Raw genomic sequence first — 21,584 nt, 5'->3', positions numbered from 1 at the left:
CATTTTTGCCTGTAGCTGTTTGAGATATACCTTAATTTAGGTGCCTGTGAGAAAGGAGATGTAAAGTCCTTCACTAACTTTCTCCTGGTGCCTTTTGGGAGAGAACCTTGGTCCCTCTCTTCCTGTAGGTGGCAATTAGTTAAATTCCAGTGTCTAATTCAGTGAGCTCCTTCTGCAGGAAGCTGCTGCCATCTCCTACAGCAGGTGTAGCTCTGCAGCTCCTTTCACAAACCCTCGCAAAGAACATCACTGAGGGCAAGGCAGAGAAGACCTTTTGCAGTTGTTCTCAAAAAGTGGTGGAGGGTCCCAACCCCTCTTATCAGACAGCAGCTCAGGATTTGTGTGTGTGTGTGTGTGTGTGTGTGCATGCAGAGATGAGCACAGGAAAACTTGTCAGCTGAGAAACTAAAGTGGCTGACTAGAAGAAAAAATTCTCAACCTTTTTTTTTAATACACCAGATCACTGTTGTCTGTAACTCATACAAGGAAGAACAGAAGCCACCTCCTCTTCTAGGTCATCTTGTGGCCGGTGCTTTTTCCCACTCAGAAGGGAATCTTGAAAAGTTACACTGCATCTGACTTTTCTATCTTTAAATAACTTAGTCTTGTTTTTGGTACCAGTTGCTGCAGTAACCTCTCCAGTGTCCCGCAGCTCTGCTACCTTTGCCAATTAGCAATTGTTTTGCCTCTCCCCTGCCCAGTAAGCCAGGCTGATTGCTATGTGTCCTTGTGGCTGCCGACTGCGACATCTGAGAGGTCACGCACTAAAACTGTGAGAAACTCTGACAATCCAGTGTGGAACGAAACCTTCTACTTCAGGATCCAAAGTCAGGTCAAGGTAAGGAGCCAAAGTTTTCTGCTTGAAGCAGCCTAAAGATTTTGTGTGTGTGTCTCCTGAATTGTGCCTAGGAATTGTTTAAGAGGTGGCACACGATACAGGACTGCTCAAAGCATTTAACAGCAGAGATGACAGAGTTCTTGTGTCTGTTCAATGGTGCCAGAGGGCCAGAAAATGAGCTGAGTTTTGAAGTTTTAGGGAAACAAGAGACTCTTACAAGATGGATACAGAATCTGGGAGTTACCCAAGCTATTGTATACCTATAGCAAATGTATTTTGTCACAACAATTAAAATGAACTAGGCAAGAATTAATATGCAGTTCAAGTATGTTTTTCTAAAGGGGGAATGATGTTTAATTTCTCAACTTTTCTTCTCAAGCTCATCCTCAGCAATACTTTTTGCCTGGAGCTAATGATGTCCAGCCTGAGAAACTATAACAAATTCTTCTCCCTCTTTTTCCAGAATGTGCTGGAGCTCACAGTGTATGATGAGGATTTTGCTACTCCAGATGACCATCTCCTCTGTGCTCTCTTTGATACTGCTAAACTTCCACTTGAAAGAACAGTGATCCTGTACTTCAAGCCTAGTGCAGATGTAAGAGCAACTAAGCAACTAAAGCAACTAAGAAACCAGTGGAGAGTAACAGAACAGTTTCAAAATCTTTCTGAACCTGGCATGGATTACTTATGCCAATAATAAGTACATTAATTGCCATTCAAATTATAACCACAAAAATATGGTTATAATCTGAATTTGAGAATCTGAACTCTTCTTTGCAATATTTTATAAATTATTAAAGACCATAGGACTGAAACAATGCAGTAGGTAGGGGAGGGATCTAATTGTGAGCTACCTCTGAGCAACACCAAGGCCATACAGCTGTTGCAGGGTGAATAATCTGCATTTTTTTTTCTCCATGTAATTCATAACCTGAGTAATTTCCATAATTCATAAACCCCTGCCCCTTTGCTTGTGTCTACTTTCACTCCAAAAGTCAAAGATCAAGTTGCCCCCGTGTGTATCCCACTATGAATGGATGACAATTCACTCTGTTTCTCAGTTTCCCATCTATACAATGGGAAAAATAATCTTGATTCCATTTGAGACCTAAGGATGAGATCAGCAAAATAGCTCACATACAACTTCTTGCTACCAGGGACAGATTCTGGTATCCAAACTAGGTCGTTCACAATCAGCTTGTACACATCAACGCTTCTTTACTCAAGGTTGCATAACACGAATTCTGAATCACTCATTTGTACTGTTCTCTGTCTATTATGGTAAAGAAATGGGTGTAAAGTATGTTTAATTTCCAAGATATTAGCCAGTACAGTAAGTCATGGCAGGACAGTGCCAGGAATAGTTGGAAGAAATGGGTGGAATTCAGAAAATAAAGGAAGTTGCAAATCGTTTTTCTGCAGCAGCTTCACTCTAAGTATAGGTTGTTTTGGTGATATTATGAAGTCAGAAGGAGATGAGGAAGGAATAATTTAATCATCTGGCTGAAGTGTTGATTCAGACTACCCAGTCTGAAGTATTTATCACAGGCTACTCATTGTAACCAGTAACTTCAATATTGCCTATCAGGGACTTGGGTTTAGACTAGGGATAAAGCATTATGTAGCTACTTCATTTAATATCTTCTTCTTGCTTTCAGGCCAAGGAGGAGCTAGAGGTTGAATTCAAATTGGAGGTTGCGTAAGTGATACAGACATCATATTAAAAATGCTAAATATGATAATGATAAAACAAAAAAACAGTATTAGAAGTCTTGCTTTGGGTATTTCTGTAAAAAAAGTTCCAGACTTCACCTACATTATTGCTGCAGTCCCCAACACCTGATGGATTAGCTTGTTCTCTAGCTTAGCTGCTCTCAACGAGAGAGCTACCAGTTACCCAGAGAACTGTGTGGGTGCCCCATCCCTGGAACTGTTCAAAGTCATGCTGGATGGAGCTTTGAGCAACCTGGTGTAAAGGAAGTTGTTCCTACCCATGGCAGGGGATTGCAACTAGATGACCTTTAAGATCCCTTCCAACCAAAACTGTTCTATGATTTATCTACCTGGGGACATTCCAGAAGGCTGAGTGTGCAAGCATTCCTGCCTATCAATTTTTCCTTGCCTGTTTCAGGTTATGTATTGGACACAGTTTTAGTGTTGAAGCATACTAGCTAGGTTTTCAGTGTATCTCCAATTCCTTCATTTTTCCCTTGCAGTACTCTTTGAATCCTAGTAATTGTGTTTTCTTTCTGCCTAACACAATCACAATGGGATGGGAACTCATGAATCACCATTTTTGTCTCTGTGTTGCCACAAGGTAGCTAAGGCATGGCAGAAATAAAGCAACTAGTCTGAGGCCAGCTCTCATGCTATTGGAGAGCCAAGGCCAGAAGTCAAGCTGTTCCACACTGTCTCCTGACTTCACCTGAATGATCTGGAAAACTTTTGGGTTTTTCTCCCATGTAATTGGTACTGGCTGCCCTGTGCCACTTTGAAACGGGCTCCCCAGGGAAGTGGTCACAGCACCAAGCCTGCCAGAGTTCAGGAAGCATTTGGACAATGCTCTTGGGCACGTGGTGTGATTCTTGGGGTTCTCCTGTGCAGGGCCAGGAGTTGGACTTGGTGATCCTCATGGGTCCCTTACAACTCAGAATATTTGCATGCCAGCAAATACATATAATTGTCTTCCCAAAAAGGACATGGTGGTGTATCAGCTGAAATACATTTATTTCACATGTTACAGTGACTGTCTAACAGGTGATTCCATTTTAGATGATCATGAGATTGTGCTGTAAAAAAATAACCATGTTACATGTTGCCCAACTTTTGTACAAAGATGAGTCTACTCAGAGCAGTGCTCAATCCATGCAAGCAAGGAAAGGAAACATGCTTGCTGGGGTCCCCTCAGACTGTGTTTTTTATTTAAGTGAAAAGAAAGGGCAACATCCTGGGTACAGATGAGCAGGATTTGTTTAACTTTTAAAAATCCATGTTTTTAATTTTTTCCCAGACCTGGTCCTCATGAAACGATTGCTAGCAATGGAGTGCTGGTGGTATGTGTCTTTCCCAAGATATTTTCTATAAGTGATTCCTTAATGTAAAGGGAAAGGGAGGGTAGGGGTTAAAGAAGCCAGTAGGCCAGTTCTTTATCTTTCTTTCCTCTTTCCTATTTAGATACATTCAGAACAGGATATTTTATTTATCTGTTCATTGGAGATATCCCATTTATCCTATACTTCCCTGTTTCTGATTTTTCCTATAGTTCACCACACCACACTCACACACACAGAGACAGAATTCTTTTCTGGTACTAGTACTTAAAGAAGTGTACTGCTTTTTATAGAAGACAACAATATAAAAAGGCTGAGAACTCACATTGTAATCTACCCAGCCCTTTCCTTCCCCTGGAGATGAGCCATGCTCTGTGGGTGAGTTGCGACTTGTCAAAAACGCATTATGTTGAAGAAGAGTTAGCACCATAAAAAAAAAAAAAAAAAAAAATCCCCAAAATGCTAAAAGCAACGCTTTTTCACAAAACCCTTCCTACTACTGACTCGTGATCTCTCAGTGACGTATCTTTATTTATTTTAACCCTTTGTGTTTATGCTACTATCATGAAAATGGTCCTGAGTTTCTTTGTATATTCCTCTCACTGTGCTCAGTCTTAAGTCATTGTCACACATGCGATCCCTATAACTCCCTCTAAAGCTTTTCCTTTTCTTTAGTCAGAAGCTAATGGGAAAAAACCCAGAGATGCCAGGGAATTGTGTGACTCCAAGTGACTCCAAGCTGAGGGGTCCACAGCTTCCTATAATGGGGATGGGATGTGATGATGTTTCTCACAAAATCCTGCAATCTGTCTTTGACAGTGTCGTGAACTTTGCTGCTTGGAAGTTGAAGTGGCAGAGAAGACAAAGCAAAAATCAAGTAAGGTTACTGCTTTGTCATCAATTTACCAGTAATTGCATGCTCACTTATGAGAAGATGCCCCTTCCATATAATGTGTTAGTGAAATAAATAGTGCTTACAGTATTCAGTGAAGTTAATGTCAGGTAAACACATCAGGTTGTTATAGACTCCAATGACTTCATGTAGATATATGTTAATAAGGCCTATTAAATGCACAATAAAGTTGAAATCCCAGTTCTATATCACAGCAGAAATATTCAGAGTCCCCTTTCTATCAGAAAAGCATCCACTTTGCTCTTTTCCTTGAAGTGCCAGCACTTTGTCCTGGGCAAAGCTATACCACCTGTACCCCGTTTCAATCAAGCTAGCATATTTTTCTGGTTAATGATATTAACATTTGTCATGATCTTTGTTTTGCTGCTTTAGAGAAAGAGCTTTCCCTCACTGTGAAGGGCTCCTTTGAGGGGACACAGGATATCGTGCTGGGCCCCAATGGAGTTGTCAGCCCGTCGTGTCCCACCGAGTTCCACTACATCAAGTACGCAGAGCCAACGCTGGATGTCATGCTGCCAAAGAAGAGGCGCTACCACCCTGTATGTTGGAGTGGCCTCAGTGGTGGAGGGATTTTGAGTGGCTCTCAAGAAAGAGAGGGAGTGGGAGGAAGAAGAGAGGGTAAACCTGTTCCTGGTTGTGTCCTAAAGCATGTTGTTTTCCCAGTGGTCCTGTAGGTACAGTACAGAGACGGGCTCCCCAGTCGTGATGCTGAACTCGCTGCCCATGGGAAGGAAGACGACCATTGCAGAGGTAAGCATCCATTGCAGGTGATGGTAATAAAGGGTCGCTCAAATAGAAACCATTCCTCATAAGGTTGTCCCACATGGCTGCTAAGAGTGTCAGAAGTGTTCTGATTTTCTATTACACTTTGAGAAAAAAGGACCTTTGTTCCTCCAGATGTTTTCTCCACAGAGGCAGATTGTCCCTGTGTTAATCTCCATTATATGCCAGTAGTGGAGACAGAGACCTACAAAGATGTAAGAAATACTTCCTTCAGAACATCTCCCCCTGTTTACGCAAAGACTCTGACTCTCGTTTTGCTTAGGGTCCAAATTGAAAGTTGCCTTTCCAACACAGAAAAGGAAAACATCAATAAACCTGTCAACCATATATTTTAGAGGACAATATATTGAAATATGCTGAAAATATTAGTCATAGGGTATGTATTTTAAATAATATAATGAGAATATTGATTTAAAAGAACCAGTAAGATAGCCTCTCAGAACAAAGCACATTTTGTAACTTAATATGAAGATTGAAATAATGATTTTTAAGAGAGGATAAAGTGTGGGCAGAAGCAAATGCAGACTTTGCAGTCTCTTCACTGAGACTGTGGCCAGGATGTCAAAGATGTGCTGGGTACTAGAGTGTAAAGAATGGAAAACACACAAAAATGGTAATTCAGGATGCTGCAGGAAGCTTATGAGTCATACAGGAAATGGGATCTACTGTGTGAGTCTCAGAAACCTCTTATACCAGGATGCTTAATGGTTTCTGCAGCCTGGAAGGATTTAGGTAGGGATGTTCCACTAGTAATAAGTGAATGCTTTTGGAAATATATGCTAAGATATCAGATATTTAAGTTTGTGATTGCCAGACCTTGCTGGGTTATAAATCAAGCTCTGATGCCAACACAGAAAGGGAAAATAGAAAATTTAAAATTTAAAAATTACACATTCTTGTTTTCCAGGAGAAAAGATTTGATTTGAATGTGACAGCAAAAACTTGGTAAGAGATTTTATTCTATTCCTTTATACTTGATTCATTGATTTTGGTATTGTTTTAGCCACATGGAAATGACACAAGCAAGCATTCTCAGTCAGAAAACTGGAATATGCTTATAATAAAACATAAATACATGCATAATATATAATACATAATTAACCTTAGGAAGATTTGGCTTTAATCAGTTGATAAAGCATTAAAATAAACATGTGTTTATTTCAGCATTATCCCTTTCCTTCAGACCACAGAATATTTTCTTTGGTCAATGTCAGTCTCTGAAATTCACAAGAAGAACAATGCTAGCTGACAATGACAAAAAAGAGTAGTCAGTAGTTTTACAAAATGTAAACATTTTGTTTAAAAAGGAATTAAGAATTATTTTTTGTATTACTGTCAATATTCAGTGGTGATGAACCTTGTATTCTGTTAAGTCCAGTTACACTATATATTGAGTAGAAACTAAGGTAGACAAGTAAACTTGTGGTTTGACATCAGTGGACATGCTCCTTAATACTCATCAGTAAACATGGAGATACTTCAGGTTATCCATAGCTATATGGAATACACAGAACTGGGCAAAGTGGCATTTTTGTGTGTGTGTCTGGCTAATAAAAGGAAAAGAATAATTTTGAATTTAAATGGAGTTTTCTGTAATTCATTTAAAAACATCAAGTGGTCAATGATAACAGGAAAATCAGTGTTATTCCACAACAGGAAAAACACTTCCTGCTTATTTATTTTACTTTCAGAGAACTTTAGAAACAGTTTGTTTGGATCTTGATTTACAATAGAAACAGGCTTTTGCAGCCCCATCTAACTCAATTTTACTGTGTGAATTCATTTACAAATAAGGTTATTATAGTTTATCCAAATTTGATTTTATCCAAATTTGGTGGTGGAGAAAGCTCATAATTAAATTTCTTTACTAGTTTCACAGAAATTACAGACCCAGTAGAAGAGAGAGGTTTTGTCACTGGAAGAAAAAGCAAACCCCTGGCATTTGGCAATGTAGCTTTGACCTGACCATGACCATCTCTTGCCTATTGATGTCTTGTAGGCGCAAGGCAGGAAGAACCAGGAGGGGGATTAGTGAGCAGAAGAGCAAAAATGCCCAGGGAAATAAACTACAATTGTGGGGCCTTAAACAATGACTTATTCAATTTCAAAATAGACTCCAGTGAAATCTTCCTCTGGGAGAAGATGTGCCTTACAATGTTTGAGTCTAGGTTGATGTGGAATAAAACTTCCAGCGTTGAGCCCTGAAACAGCCTGTGCACGTGTAGGCAGAACAGAGCAGCAGGGGTGGAATCCTGCCCGGTGACCCTTCTCTGCCCATCCAGGGGCTGGATGTCACCGAGGTCTCTCCGGCAAGCTGGGTTCCACGGCCACCCGCCCCAGCAGCGCTCACCGCTAGAGGGGGATGCTTTCCCACTCCAGTTGCTCAAAAGGAGAATTGTCAGCCACATTGAATATGCCAGCCTTTGAAAATTGGGTGTTATTTCAGATTTTCAATGAGAAAATAACCTGTGAAATGGGAATCAGTACTTTCACTTTTGACCATTTCCATGGATTTTCTAAACTTGTCAATCTTTTAGTTGTAGAATATTTATTTAAATATTTTTTATTTGTAAATACTGTACATTATTTCTTCCAATTAGCAATAATTAGGAATAATGCCACTAGTTAGTCTTACTAATTGACATGAGTTTCATACTTTTAAAAATAGTAAAATAATTCTCTCTTGCTCCTGTCATGTTGCATCATCCTGTTTGAAGGGAAGGGTGCTATAGATTATCTTTAATCAACGTCCTAAGATTGATATGGGTGTGTTAATATATGTGTCTGTTTTTATCTTAGTAATTGTTCATGCCACCAAGACCTGGACATGCGCTTTGGCTTTAACTTATGTTCTGAAGAGATGACTTTCCTGGGGAAAAGAAAGAGATATGTAGCAAGTGCTCTCAAAAATGTTTTTCACCTACCACATGATCTGCAGGATCAAGAAGTACGTGTGTGCTGAGAGGATAGAATTTGAATCTCTGGTGCTTTTATGTACTCCTGTAAATGAGTGGTCAGCAAAACAGGCCACACCTATCTGTTGTGCAGGTACCAGCTGGTCCATGTGTCTTAACTACATTTGCTTCTGCTGCCAAGGTTTGTTATTGAAAACACTAGTTGCAGTCACCATCCTTCATTACTATCAATTTGGATTTTTTCATAGCTGAGGTGTGTTCATTCCTGCCAGGCTGAGCTGTCACTGCCTTGGTTCAGAAATACTGAATACTTTACACAGCAAAGATTTTTTTTTCCCTTATTCCAATTTCACTACTTTGTGAGAGTTTAGGACAAACATCTTTGAGTGCTTCTTACATCTTTGTTTCTTGCAGTTTTGAAATTCCTTAAAACAGATGAAATTTATTTTAAGATAACCTCAAGATACTGAAGAATAGCAGCTGAGGCTAGCTTACCAGTAGCTATGAAATTAGTATATTTCTTCATGGGATCGACATGCAGGTTTTCATACAGAAGTAATGAAATAAGAAGAATGGTGGAGTGAGAAATGCATAGAAAATGCATTGTTGCTTCCATGGAAGGTTTCTTCTTGTTCGTCTGTGCCTGTATTTGCCCTAGAGATGGGCACAAATCCATATTTGCGTTAATCTCTGAGCCCATGTCTATCCAAAGGGAAATAAGTGACAGTAGCAGTTTTTACTGGGTTTTGGAGTCTTTCCTTCTAAAGAGGGACCTTGGCTCTGAGATCAGGACTTGGGCTGGCTGTGGTGACCAGACCCCATTGCAGTGTGGGATGCAGTGTTGAATGCTGCCAGCATGAATGTCCCATCCTCCCTCTGCCCAACAGGTCCCCGTCGTGGCTATCATCACAACAGGCGGAGGACTGAAGTCAATGACAGGGTTGTATGGCAGCCTCATGGGACTCAAGAAGTTAAATCTCCTGGACTGTATAACATACATCAGCGGGCTGTCCGGCACCACATGGTAAGCCAGCTCGAGCAGGAGGCCTGACCAGGCATTCTGAGGGTCACACTGCTGCAGAGAGTAGCTTCTAAAAGCAGACAAGATCAGGAGATTTTCTTCAAACATCATATACAAAAGTTTCTCAGTAACAGGCCATTAAATACTAGATTGGTTTGGTGCACGCTTTTTCTATAAGCAGTTTTTTACTGTGCTTATCAACTCCACGTGTGCAACAGTTAAATGTGCATATGACAGTTTCACTCATCAAGATGCTTTCTAGGTAGAGTAGTTACTGTGGATGTAACTGTGGATGCCCATAGCATCATCCCTCTTCCTTTCTCCAATGAATCCCAGCTATTGTGGTCCCATTAGCTTCTGATACTGGCTGTGATTTCTAGCTGGAAAAAACTGCTGGACAGTACACACTGACCCCTGCAACCTGCCAGCTTTGTGTTTCCCTGGGCAGTGTTATTCCCTGCTCACAGGACCTACAGCTGCCTAATATCTGATTGTCCCATGCAGAGGAGGTTGGTAAAATAAAGGCTGATGTTAAAATAAAGCATAGTGATATCATAAGATTAACAATAAGTGAATCAAGGCAAGACACAGCAGATAATATGAATGAATTTAAGGTTATGAAATACAAAGGAAATTTATTATCATTTACTGCCTAGTTTGTGATTTACAAATATATATATGTTCACACCTGCAGTTTTATCCCTTAAGCTTATGCCTGTTCTGCTTAAAAAAAATATAAAAAAGGTTAAGAACATAAAAACCCAACCTCATTCTTCAGGGCCATTTTTTAAAACAGTCATAGAAATTCAAAGTGTTCATTCTGCTGGATGGAGCAACTAAACCAAAGTATGTGTGAGCAGAAGGGAATCCTTAAATGTAAACCTCTGTTCTGAAAACACAAAATTTCCAGTCTTTTTTTGCTCCTTTTAACTTTTGCTGTCTGTATTGTCTTTCTCCAGGACCATGGCCAACTTATACAGAGATGCCTACTGGTCACAGAGGGACCTGGACTCACATATTGGTGAAGCCCAAAAACAAGCAACAAAATGCAAGATGGGCTGTTTCTCTATGGATCGCATGAAATACTACAACAAGCAGCTTTGCCAGCGGAAAGAAGAGGGATACAGGACATCATTTATAGATCTTTGGGGTCTCATGATCGAGTACTTACTAAACGATGGGGTATGATGTCTATTCCATATCTTAAAGAACGGTGTGTTTTTCCCTAGAGGGAAACTAGTCCATCATTTCAGAGAATGTACCTCAAAGCAGAGGGGAATTCTCTGTGTTAACAAAAGAGCATATTGTAGTAGTTTTAGTTCACCCAATCATAGACGTGTGCAGAAATAGTTGTCTCCCTCCTTATCTTTTTGTGAATCCATGCACAAAGTCAGGCTGGAGTCTGAGAGCCTGGTCTGTGATGGTTGGTGGGGGTACCTGCAGTGCTCCATGAGGTGGAGCTGCCGGGGCACATCCTGTGTACTGGGGGTGGAGCCACCTGGCTCCTCCCGTGCCAGGGACAATGAATTCACCATGTGCCCTTTCCATCTCCTCTCATGTAACACTTTTTCTTCAAAACTAGAAAGACCCCCACAGGCTTTCAGACCAGCAAGAAGCACTGTGTGATGGCCAGAACCCACTGCCCATCTATGTGTCAGTCTGTGTCCGGGACAGCTACAGCACCAATGATTTCAAAGGTAAGGATGTTGTATCGAACCTTCTGAGGCTAAAATTGGCAGCTGAATTCCTGTCATCACTCTTTTCTTCTTGGTAGCACTTGGAGAAAACAATCCTAATGTGTTAATTGCTTTTTGGAGAAATAACCATCGCCTCCATGCCTTACCATTTTAATACAAGGGTTTTGGGGAGCAGCACTTTGCTCTCTCAACATATACAGTAGAAATTCTGCCAGAAAGGCCATTTTGAGAAATATTGGAATTATCCAATAATTTCTTTTTTCTTAATGGCCAGTTATTGTTTCAGTATGAAGAATGACCACATAGTTATGGTTGAGTTTGGGAAGGCTCCCAGCTGAATTTGTTGCTTTTCTCATTGTTTTGTTTGTGTTTCTTTCCTATGGAGGATCAGAAGGAGGAGAAGGGGAAGAGAAAAATTCAGATCAAACTTTTTATTGTTGAGGCAAGAAAATGAACCATTTCTGAAATGAAAATGAAATTACAGTCCATGACATTTCTGCCCCAATTTTCACTCATGCTGCAATTACATCAGACAACTGTACTTCACTTGGATAGGATATCTAAGAAAGTCAAGGACTGATTCTGTTTCCATTAGTACCACACAGAGAGACTGTAACTGGTCTCTTACAGAAAAAATAATTTCTGAGGAGCTGAGTACCCATCTTTGTACATAAACAATTATTTAGGGAAGATAAATTAACTGTATTGGTGAAGTACTGGTCACCTGGACATGGCATATGGAAGGGCAGAGCAAAACTACATAGGTGCTGGAAAACCCTGGACTGGTGTGTGCACACGGGTTGTGCAAGGCCTGGAGCCTTGCCGTGCCCCCAGTGTGCCACTTGTGCCACCAGCAGCACCGCCACGACCAGCACAACTGCTCCTGCCTCCTCATCACCACCATGCCCAAGCTCAGACCCCTCCCTGGAAATCTGCGTTTAAGAGTGAGGCTTTGCAAAGGCAACATATTAAACATAACTCAGACCAATGTATGCCCAAACTTCCCCTCTCCCCACACCTCTCTGGGAGCCCTCTGAGTGTCCTCTTGTGGCTGTTTTGCAGAGTGGGTGGAGTTCACTCCCTACGAGGTGGGACTGCTGAAGTACGGCGCGTTTGTTCGCACGGAGCATTTCGGAAGCGAGTTCTTCATGGGCCGTATGTTAAAAAAGCTCCCCGAATCCCGCATCTGCTACCTTCAAGGTGATGTATAGTGTTGTCCTGGCACAGAGGCACTTTGGAGGGTGTAGTGCTGTTAAACAGTGAGTAGATAGTTCTGTCCTAACATACTGAATCCGGCCTGCTGGGAAATGGGAGTGGTAGTTTATCCACAAGAATACATTAAAAAAACACACATATTTTTTCAGTTTCTTGTCACTGTCTTGGTAGATGAGTTGTCTGTATCTTAGAGATGGAATAGATGAAGATCCTTACTTCTTTCATTGTAAGTAATAGCTCCCACTTTTTTGGTTATTCTTCTGATTCCTCTCTGAATGCACTCCAACCTAAGTCCAATTGTGATAGTCAGATTTAAATTTACAATGACTGGTGATATAGTGGCATTCTGTTTTGTCAACAAAGCCACCAGTGCCCCTGTGGTGAGGCAGAGAGGGGTAATCCTGGATGGAGAAAAAGTGCACAGTGGAGCTGGAGCCCACTGCATATGTGAGCCTTTACAAGCTGTGATGTGAGATCTTGTCTTACAAACACCTGAAAAGCCAGTTCATCCCCTTGTGAAACAATTCAAGGTGTTTGAAAGAGTTAATGATCAGAGTAAGTGCAGAAAAAGACAAGCTGGAGAAAGGACTATGTGGATGGAAATTATGTGTTTGTGGTGTATATGTTACCTGAATTCTTTATTTTGCCTCTTGAGCAAGTGTGGTTTTTTTCTCCTTTACTTGTTTCACATTCTTTGCTCTCTTTACCATGTGGCAGAGCCATGTAGTAGGTTAGGCACAAAGTTGGTAGTAGCATGACTTGAATCAATGACAGAGAGTGTTAAGAGGAATTTAACAGCATGGAAGGTTAGAAATATTTGCATTAAGCCCATTTGAAAATTAAGCCAGGAGATCAAGATAGAAGGAAAAGGGCATTTGCTTATTAAAATACGTCCTTCTGTTCACTAATTCCTTTTACAGGTATGTGGAGCAGTATATTTTCTGTGAACCTTTTACAAATATGGGGACTGTCCCACAGTTCAGAGGACTTCTGGAAGAGATGGACACAAGACAGAATAGATGAAGTTGGTGAGAAATTACTAAGCTTTTCATTTATGGTTATTTATTTTCCTATATGACTTTTGGCATCATCTTGTCAACTTTGCTGAAGCTGGCATTATAGGATCTTACTAAGAGATAGTGACTTCTTACACTGAATAGAGTAAGAGGAAGTGGGTAATCAGGGAAAAGCTGCTACAATTACAACATTTGCTAAAGCTCTACTGGTTCCTTCAGAGGAAGCTGTAGAGGGGTCAGACATTTCTCAGGAAGCGTTCTGGCATTACAGCTCTCACTTAGCCATACAGAACCAAAAATCAACAGCAGAGAATATGGTACTTTTTACTGCCTATGAGGAGAATGCACCTTAATATCAACTGGTTAATCAATGTTTCTTGGGTTTTTATTTAATTACTCAGTACAGTGATTACTGTATTGTATTCAAACTGACACAAAGATAAATGAAGCCCAGAGGGTATTTTCTGAAGCAATACAGAAACTGTGATTTTATTGCTAAATCACTTGATATGATTGTAACTATTATTGCAGACATCCTGAAAAACACAGAAATACAATGTGTAATTGTGGAAACCACCAAGTCTCTCCTTCTTCACTGTCAGCCTCTCGGGCTGGCAAAGCACACTATCATTTCTAGAAACCACACCTTGTGCCATATTTCTGCTTTTCACCCATATGCCATCTACCCACCCCCTAAAATAGCCATAGTTTCTGAATATGAATGTATACCCCAGGTTTTCCTGGGGTACTCTCACTCTGCTGATTAAGCATGTGCTCATGTAGCCATGAGTGATTATTGGGTAGCAGCAGTCACTGTTGCAATGGACCCCGTGGTTGCTGTTACTGCCCAACTGACTGAGCAGTAGCATATTCATCTGCCCCATTTTCTCCATGCTTGCCTCTGTTTCATGTTATCTTCCTATAAGGATATTTAAGTTCTGACAGAACATTTTCTGAATTGCTTAATTTCCTTAAGGTGTCCTTTTTCCATGACTAAAGATTGCTTCTGATGAGCTGTTTTCAGGCCAAAGCTTAAGGCCATCAGCAGAGCTTTGTCCGGCAGCCATTCCTTTCCCTCAGAAGAGCTTTTGCGTGTTAAGTGAATCATCCCAGAAGAGCCCCTGAGAACTCCTTTGCACCAGGGCAGCCAGAAAGGAACATAAGGTACCAAGCAGTTCACCAGTTTTTCTCCGCTCCTCTAGATGAAGACCCGGTGTTGCCCACAAGACCCCACGAGCTGAGGACTCGCATGTACACCCCCCCTGGCCCCCTGTCCAGCGCCCTTCGGGGAGCGCTGACCGACCGCTTCTCTGTCGCCCAGCACCACAATTTCCTGAAGGGCTACCAGCTGCATAACAACTACATGGAGAACGAGCACTTCTGTCGGTGGAAAGGTGATGGCGACTAATATTTAACTGGCATCGTTTCAGGGAGTTTTGGGGTGGGGAATTTAGGAAAGAAACCTGTCAGACTTGGCAGGGCATAAAAACCTCCCAAGAGAGCATTTATTTTCTAAATATAGAGAAGACACTAAGACCTCAGTGTTGCCAGGTATTGAGGATTTAATCTTTGTCTTTGTTTGCTTCAGCTGAGACCTATGCAGTTCAGACTGAGAGGGTAGACTCAAAGCTGGCAGAACAAAATTTAAAGTGGCAGAGAGCAGAGTGAACATGGGAGAAAGCTTAATTTATACAGATTATAGCTCTAACATCAGATGCAACTGAAATAGCCAAGCAAATTTTGCCTATAAGAGTAAACTGGAAAGGAATGGGGCTTTCTAGTCCAAAGAAGAGGAGACTCAGTAGGAAGCATAAGTCCAAACATATAAAGGATTGAAAATACTTTTTTCTCCAAAACAGTGATAGATAAAAGATGAAACAATGACTGAAATGAAGCGAGGCAGATTTAGGTTAATTATTAGACATAGCTTCTTGTCACTAATAGGTGTGCCATGACAATGCTGTATATTGCCTGGAAACTCAACACAGTCATTTCAGAACAGGAACTTAGGTGTTTTGCAGTCCTTCTCATGCATGTTTGATGATTTAGTAGTGTGGCAATTAAAGGCCAGGCCTCTGGAATGATCAGTTGCACCTTACACTTCTTTTTCTAGTCAAAATACCCACAGATCTATTCTTATTAAAAATATGTTTTCCTTTTAGACACTGTGTTAGACTCACGTCCCAACCAGCTGATGCAAAATCCTGATCAGCTGGGCATGATAGATGCTGGATTTTTCATCAATACCAGCAGTGCACCACTTCTAAGGCCACAGAGGGAAGTGGATGTCATCATCTATCTAAGTTATACTACTGGATCACATACATCGGTGAGGATGTTCTTGTTACCATGTGTAGTGTCTCCTTTTATTTTTAAATGTTCAGCCTGTAGCATCCAGAACTGCTGGTTTTATCAGCCGTTCACTTTATCTGCATTCCCCTGTATTTTTCACTGTAGTGATTAATGCTGTTCCTATTTCTTCCTGCCATTCCTGGACTCTTTCTTACTGGTTTATGAACATGTAAATTAATCAATAGGGTGTCAGCATAGTCTTTTCCAGAATAATGGGAGGAGCCTCTTCTGGTTTATGCTGAATCAAGCAGGCTTCCAGACCGTGTACAGGAATACTCATAAAGATGAGGAAGTTATTTCTTCTGACTTAAGACAGAATTTAAAAAGATTTAATTGAATATTAGCAGCAGATAGTTTCTGGGCTGACAAATAAGACACTACGGGTAAAATTCAGTGATGAGCATCTTCCTGCAGAAAACCCATTTTGTGGAGATAAAGCTAATTAGCAGTCTATAAGAGCTGGTAGAAAAGAAGTTTGGATCTTTTTATGTCAGAAACTGAGGTTAGTTAAAAACTCACTGTTAAGCACTTTGGCCTTCCTAAGCAGACTTTCATTTTGAGAGTGCGAACAGCTGTGCTACTCCTAATAATCTGTATGTTGGATGCAATGAAGTTTTATTTCAGCCTCATTCATTACCTAGATAAAACTTATGAAAAAAGCCTGCTACAATTTTATGTACTTTAGTAGAAACCTTTTTCTGCTTGATAGTGTTTGCTGTTAGATGGTGCAGAGTAAGTAATACAGCGCATATTAGTACATGATATTTTATTAAACATTTCAGGGAAAAGATATAGCATAGCCTAATACTTTAGATTTTCTCAGTAAAATATTAATCTCCATTAACACTATGCCATAATGACTGCACAGGCAGAGATATAATTGCACATTCAAACTTAACTTTCTTATCTCCTGGCTTCAAAGCACATAAGATACCTTAAATATTTTCTTGCTGGGATTTCCTTCTCTAGTCAATTCAATACAATGTATTAACACAGGCTCTTTCATTTGCTAAAACTAATGCTTTACCCTCAACTTCTGCAAATTGCTTAAATTATTTTTTAAAAAAAACAGTGTGCTGGGTGAATTCTTTAGTTCTGAAATTGTGTTTACAGCTTGTGATTAGCAATGTGGTCACATGTGTGGTAATTATATACAGAGTAACCCTTGATAAGACAGAACTCACCCTATGGATCTGAGTCACTAAACCTTAATAGTAGATGAGAAATTGGGGCCTTTGGACAATGAAGTTGATTTCCAGTGCTGACTATTTTTGTGATTTTCCAGGCTCTAGATAAGGCATGTAAATACTACTCAGAGCAGAAAATCCCATTCCCAACAATTTCTTTGACTGATGAAGATAAGAAAAATCTGAAGGAGTGCTATGTCTTCCAAGATTCAGATTTGCCAGGGTGTCCAATTGTGATTTTTCTTCCCCTTGTGAATGATACCTTCCGAGAATACAAAGCACCTGGTAAGTTACGTAGTGGCAAAGCATTAAACAAAAGACACCACTGCTTCCCTGACTCAGACTTCTTTGCTGCTGGCTGTCTTTGCTCGCTGGGTTCATGGGGGAGCACTTTAGGTAATTAAATTTGTTTTCCCTATCCCCGTCAAAGCTATTATATTCACTCATGTCTTCGTTGCGGCCTTAAGAGAACCTACACAGCCTGTGTCTTCTGGATGGTGTCTACCTTCACCTCTCTCCCATTTGTTACTTGAAGTAGTCCTACCTAATTGCAAAAGCTTTTTTCCTGTGAAAGGTACAGCTCTCTCAGATTATTTTGCACTGCATATATTGTCTATTGTTCAGGTTTTAATTCTACACTTGAGGAACCATAGTGTCACATATGAGTGGTGGGGGAGAAAGAACCTGGCTTTCAGGCTGAACTCAGGTAATGTTAAGATCAGTCCAGGGATCATTTTACTGACTTTGCTGTGTTCAGGGCCTGCCACTCCTTTTCTGCCAGGTCATATGTTCTGTACTCCTCTTCTTTACTGCAGGTTACTAGGGTGCATTTGCTCTGCTCCTTGGTAGCAGGGTGGTTAAACCCAAAATACTACTGTTGTGGAATTTTTGTGACATAAAAATTCGAAAGGCAGAGATGGATTCTGGTGGCAGGTGCCCTAGACCTTATTCAGCATTGCAGGAGCTCTCAGTTTCCACAAGTTTGTATTGCTCCTTTCTCACTTAAATTCTATTCTCCTACTAGTAATTAATCTTCCTCGACTGAGGTTCGTGGTTCATAGAAAACCCAGCTGCAGTGCATGGACAGGGGCTTTTGGAGTGCCGTTTCAGGCTGACATCCTTGCCTGATCCATGGCTTTAATGAGACAGATGTTTCTGTGTAAGCTGTAGCTGAACATTATGGCACCATCCCTCCCTTCTCCCTTATGCCCATCCTTACTTCAGACTCACAATGTACTCTTGACTAGGGTGGCAATATGTGACCTGCATTGTTTGCATTTAAACCCTATGAATTTTCTTCAGGAGAAAAGTCTTGCTCTTTGACACTTTATGGACAGTTTGACACTGGTTAAGATAAACATCATGTCACAGCAACAACAACTCTTTCTCTCCAGGTGTCAAGCGCTGTTGCTCAGAGATGGAGGAGGGCCAGCTTGATTTGACCAGCTCCTGTTCCCCCTACTGCATGTTCTCGGTCAGATACACCGATGAGAACTACCGCAAGCTGCTGAATCTCAGCGAGTACAACATCCTAAACAACTCTCAGATAATTATGCAGGCCTTGCAGACAGCGATGCAAAGGAGAAGGCAGAAAATGTGCTGATTGCCTGTCCTCTGTCTTCTCAGAGGAGTTTTTCATGCTCTAGGACCCAGAAGGGACATAGCTTTTTCAAACACTGGCAGTTCTGCACTACAGAAACCACCCCAGCTGGTGCAATGGTTTGCTGGGATTTTTCCGTTCCCAAGAAGTGGTCTATATAAGCAAAGACATTGTGTGGGAAATTTTTACTTACATTTTGTTCCATAAATTAAGGTCGTCTGTAGAACACTCTTTGCCTAAAATACTTTTTAGATTTTTTAAATAGTGTGATTTTAAGCCTAACTTATTATAATATATGACATCAAGGAAAATAATTTTTATCACCACAGTGCTACAGTTATACAACACAGCCAACACACCTACAGGCCGTAAGAAGGGAGTATGAACTTCTGCTCCCACAATTCTGCTCTGTGGAACACAAGGTACGACCAGCCCTGGGAAACAAGGAGAACCTGGGACACAACTGGAAGCTGGTATTGGATCCCTGAGTCAACTCTGTATTGCAAGTGTCCCAAAAAGCAGCCACAGAGGCTGGAAACACAAGGAGGGACAAGTGTGTGTACACAACCAGCCCCATGATTTGCATCCACATCCTGGGCTCTCTTGGGTGGTGAATGAATCATATGTGATGGGAAGGAGCAACTTAGGAGGAAATGGCGTACGACTTTTCACTTAGTTTTTTTTTAAAGCAAAGGGTGTAATTTGGGCACATCAAAAGTCCCTGTTGATTTATGTCAGTTTTAATTGGTTTGTACTGAGACTATATATAAAACCGTAACACTTCAATTTGAAGCTTTCAAAATAAAACACCCTGAATCTTGTTTTCCCTATTGAGTTACTCCTCATAATAAAATACCATTCTTAAATTAAAAAGAGAAACTAATTGAAAATATTTTACTTCCAATAGGCAATGAAAACTTTGCTGTGTTACTCAATGTAGCAGTTTAGTCATATGTCTATTAAAAAAAACCTCTTATTTGTTTAGTTCTGCCTGTACATACTGATCAGGAGTCAGAAGTCTGAAACAACTAAAACCATCTTAAAACAATCTGAAGACCATGCATGGGATCTATCACAAAAACACCAATTCCATTTGTTGTGGGCTTACATTTTTAAACTTCCTTCCTTTTCCCTTTTATTGAAAGTGCGTTTTTTAAACTGTTTTAAACTGTGCTGAGGGTGAGCTGTAAAAATTACAAATCCATAACAACTTTTGCATTGCAGGAGCAAGTCAAATTGAAAATACACTTTATTTATAAGTTTTTTGTCCTAAAGACAGCTGGGAAGCTTTTGAACAAAGAGTCTATTCAGTCAGGAAAAAAGTCTATCAACTACATATTATAATGTGGAACTAAAATAAACCAGGGAAAATGCTTGGGTAAGTTGAAACATTTCGTGTTAATATTTTACAACACATCTTTGTTTTGAAACATAACTTCTTTTTAATAGATTGCCTACCTCATCAGCCCAGGGAACCCAACCTGAAAATAACAGGTTCATTCACAGCCAATAACATGTTTGGCTTGTTACAAAATGACACTCTGAGGAGTTTCATTTTAGCAAGGAGTGATGACAAATTATCTTTACAAATTGGTTCACAATGACTTTTCCAACATTTTAGTCATTTATTATGTCAAAACAAAAGTTACATTTTTGTGCAACTGTAGCCTAATATTGCCAGCCTAAAGATCATGGCGTAAATATTAACATTTGAAACTTGTCAGGTTTTTGAACTATGCACTTCTTTTTCTTTTTTTTTTTTGGTTATGTTAGATGGTAGTTTTACTAGTCATAGTCAGAAATACAAAAATACAATTCTATGTGCTCTGCATATAATAATGGGAATTGTCTCCATTTTTACCTGAAAACCCTGTTGTGAAAAAGTAAACACAGGTTTTAGCCATAAACTCTTCCCGCCTCCAGTTCTGAATAAATGTTATTTACATGCAAAAAAATTGTGTATACAGTACAAGACAATAAAGGCTTGTTTGCAAAATGAAAATTCCGCCTAGCTGCACATATTCAGGCATTTCATTAATATGCTTCAGGTTCAGAGTGTGAGCATTCCTTGTTCCTGGAAAACAAAACTGTTTTTATCTCTGCAAAGAGCAAACCAAATACTTGCTGTGAGCATCATGGATAAAGGAATGTCTCCTTTAGAGACAGATTGCAGGAGTATGGAGTGAACCATGGTACCTCCCTCGTGCAAGGGCTGTCTTTGATGTGGATTGCAAATGCTGTCCATGAAAATGAGAGTTTTTTGGCCACTGGCACAGTGGGAAGAGGTCCAGTGCTGCTAAACAGTCTGGTTAATAGTTTTGCCCTCCATGGAGATGTTACAGTAAAGCACTGTCTTTAAACATGACTGACATGTTAATGCTGCCGGTTTTCTGTGACCTAATGAAAAATGCATTTCATCAAGCTACAGCATTGAGCTGGCACCCAGAGGAAACATGCCATGTGTGTAGACACAACAATCCTTCATGGCATCACAAAATACTGTACCCTATGGCAAAAATGTATTCTACCAAGTGGGCTGTGATGACTGTTGATATTATTTTGCATGGGAATGTGCAAAGGGGACCTGTGCTGGCTGGTGGCAGTGTTTGACCAGTAAGCTCAAGAATGCTCAGGGAATGAGCATCTTTTTGCTCAGAGATGATGTACTGGGGAAGCAGGGAAGCCAAAATAATCCCTTTCCCCAGAAAGTTTGATCTGTTATGATCCGTTGATGATGCAACAGTCTTTGGCTGCCTTTTCTAATCCTCTTCCAGTGAACTGTGAGCCATGCCAGTTTCAATAGCAAAGGATCAGCTGTGTGTGGGCAGGGGCAGGTGTCCTGCCCCAGCAGTAGTCTCACACTTGTGTCAAGGACTTTGGAGAGGGCAGCGCGAGGTCAGGGCTGATTTTGCATCTGGCTGGCAAGTTTCATTGGATTGGACACAGGCACTTAAATGCAGTTAGTTTGCAGCCAGAGTCAGACTGAGCTAGAAAATG

General features: G+C 40.5%; 1 protein-coding gene and 1 long non-coding RNA gene across 2 annotated transcripts in view; one reads left to right on the top strand and one right to left on the bottom strand.

Annotated features, from left to right (window-relative positions):
* The window catches only part of LOC100230575 (cytosolic phospholipase A2 epsilon-like), a 32,003-nt gene extending 12,595 nt beyond the window's left edge, over positions 1-19,408 (top strand). The window contains exons 4-21 of the mRNA XM_012573884.5: positions 702-838; positions 1,302-1,433; positions 2,497-2,537; positions 3,849-3,891; positions 4,708-4,765; positions 5,174-5,340; positions 5,465-5,551; positions 6,492-6,529; positions 8,384-8,531; positions 9,387-9,523; positions 10,480-10,702; positions 11,103-11,217; positions 12,280-12,417; positions 13,353-13,460; positions 14,651-14,842; positions 15,611-15,777; positions 17,086-17,272; positions 18,382-19,408. Coding sequence (XP_012429338.5) covers positions 702-838; positions 1,302-1,433; positions 2,497-2,537; positions 3,849-3,891; positions 4,708-4,765; positions 5,174-5,340; positions 5,465-5,551; positions 6,492-6,529; positions 8,384-8,531; positions 9,387-9,523; positions 10,480-10,702; positions 11,103-11,217; positions 12,280-12,417; positions 13,353-13,460; positions 14,651-14,842; positions 15,611-15,777; positions 17,086-17,272; positions 18,382-18,590 — 2,327 coding nt within the window. The 3' untranslated portion in view covers positions 18,591-19,408. The remainder of the gene's footprint in view (positions 1-701; positions 839-1,301; positions 1,434-2,496; positions 2,538-3,848; positions 3,892-4,707; positions 4,766-5,173; positions 5,341-5,464; positions 5,552-6,491; positions 6,530-8,383; positions 8,532-9,386; positions 9,524-10,479; positions 10,703-11,102; positions 11,218-12,279; positions 12,418-13,352; positions 13,461-14,650; positions 14,843-15,610; positions 15,778-17,085; positions 17,273-18,381) is intronic.
* The window catches only part of LOC140684282 (uncharacterized), a 52,594-nt gene that overhangs the window by 14,062 nt on the left and 16,948 nt on the right, over positions 1-21,584 (bottom strand). The window lies entirely within an intron of this gene.

The sequence above is a fragment of the Taeniopygia guttata genome, chromosome 5 (genome assembly GCF_048771995.1).
Source record: "Taeniopygia guttata chromosome 5, bTaeGut7.mat, whole genome shotgun sequence".
Taxonomy (NCBI): Eukaryota; Metazoa; Chordata; class Aves; order Passeriformes; family Estrildidae; genus Taeniopygia; species Taeniopygia guttata.
This window is presented reverse-complemented; position numbering and strand designations above follow the sequence as displayed.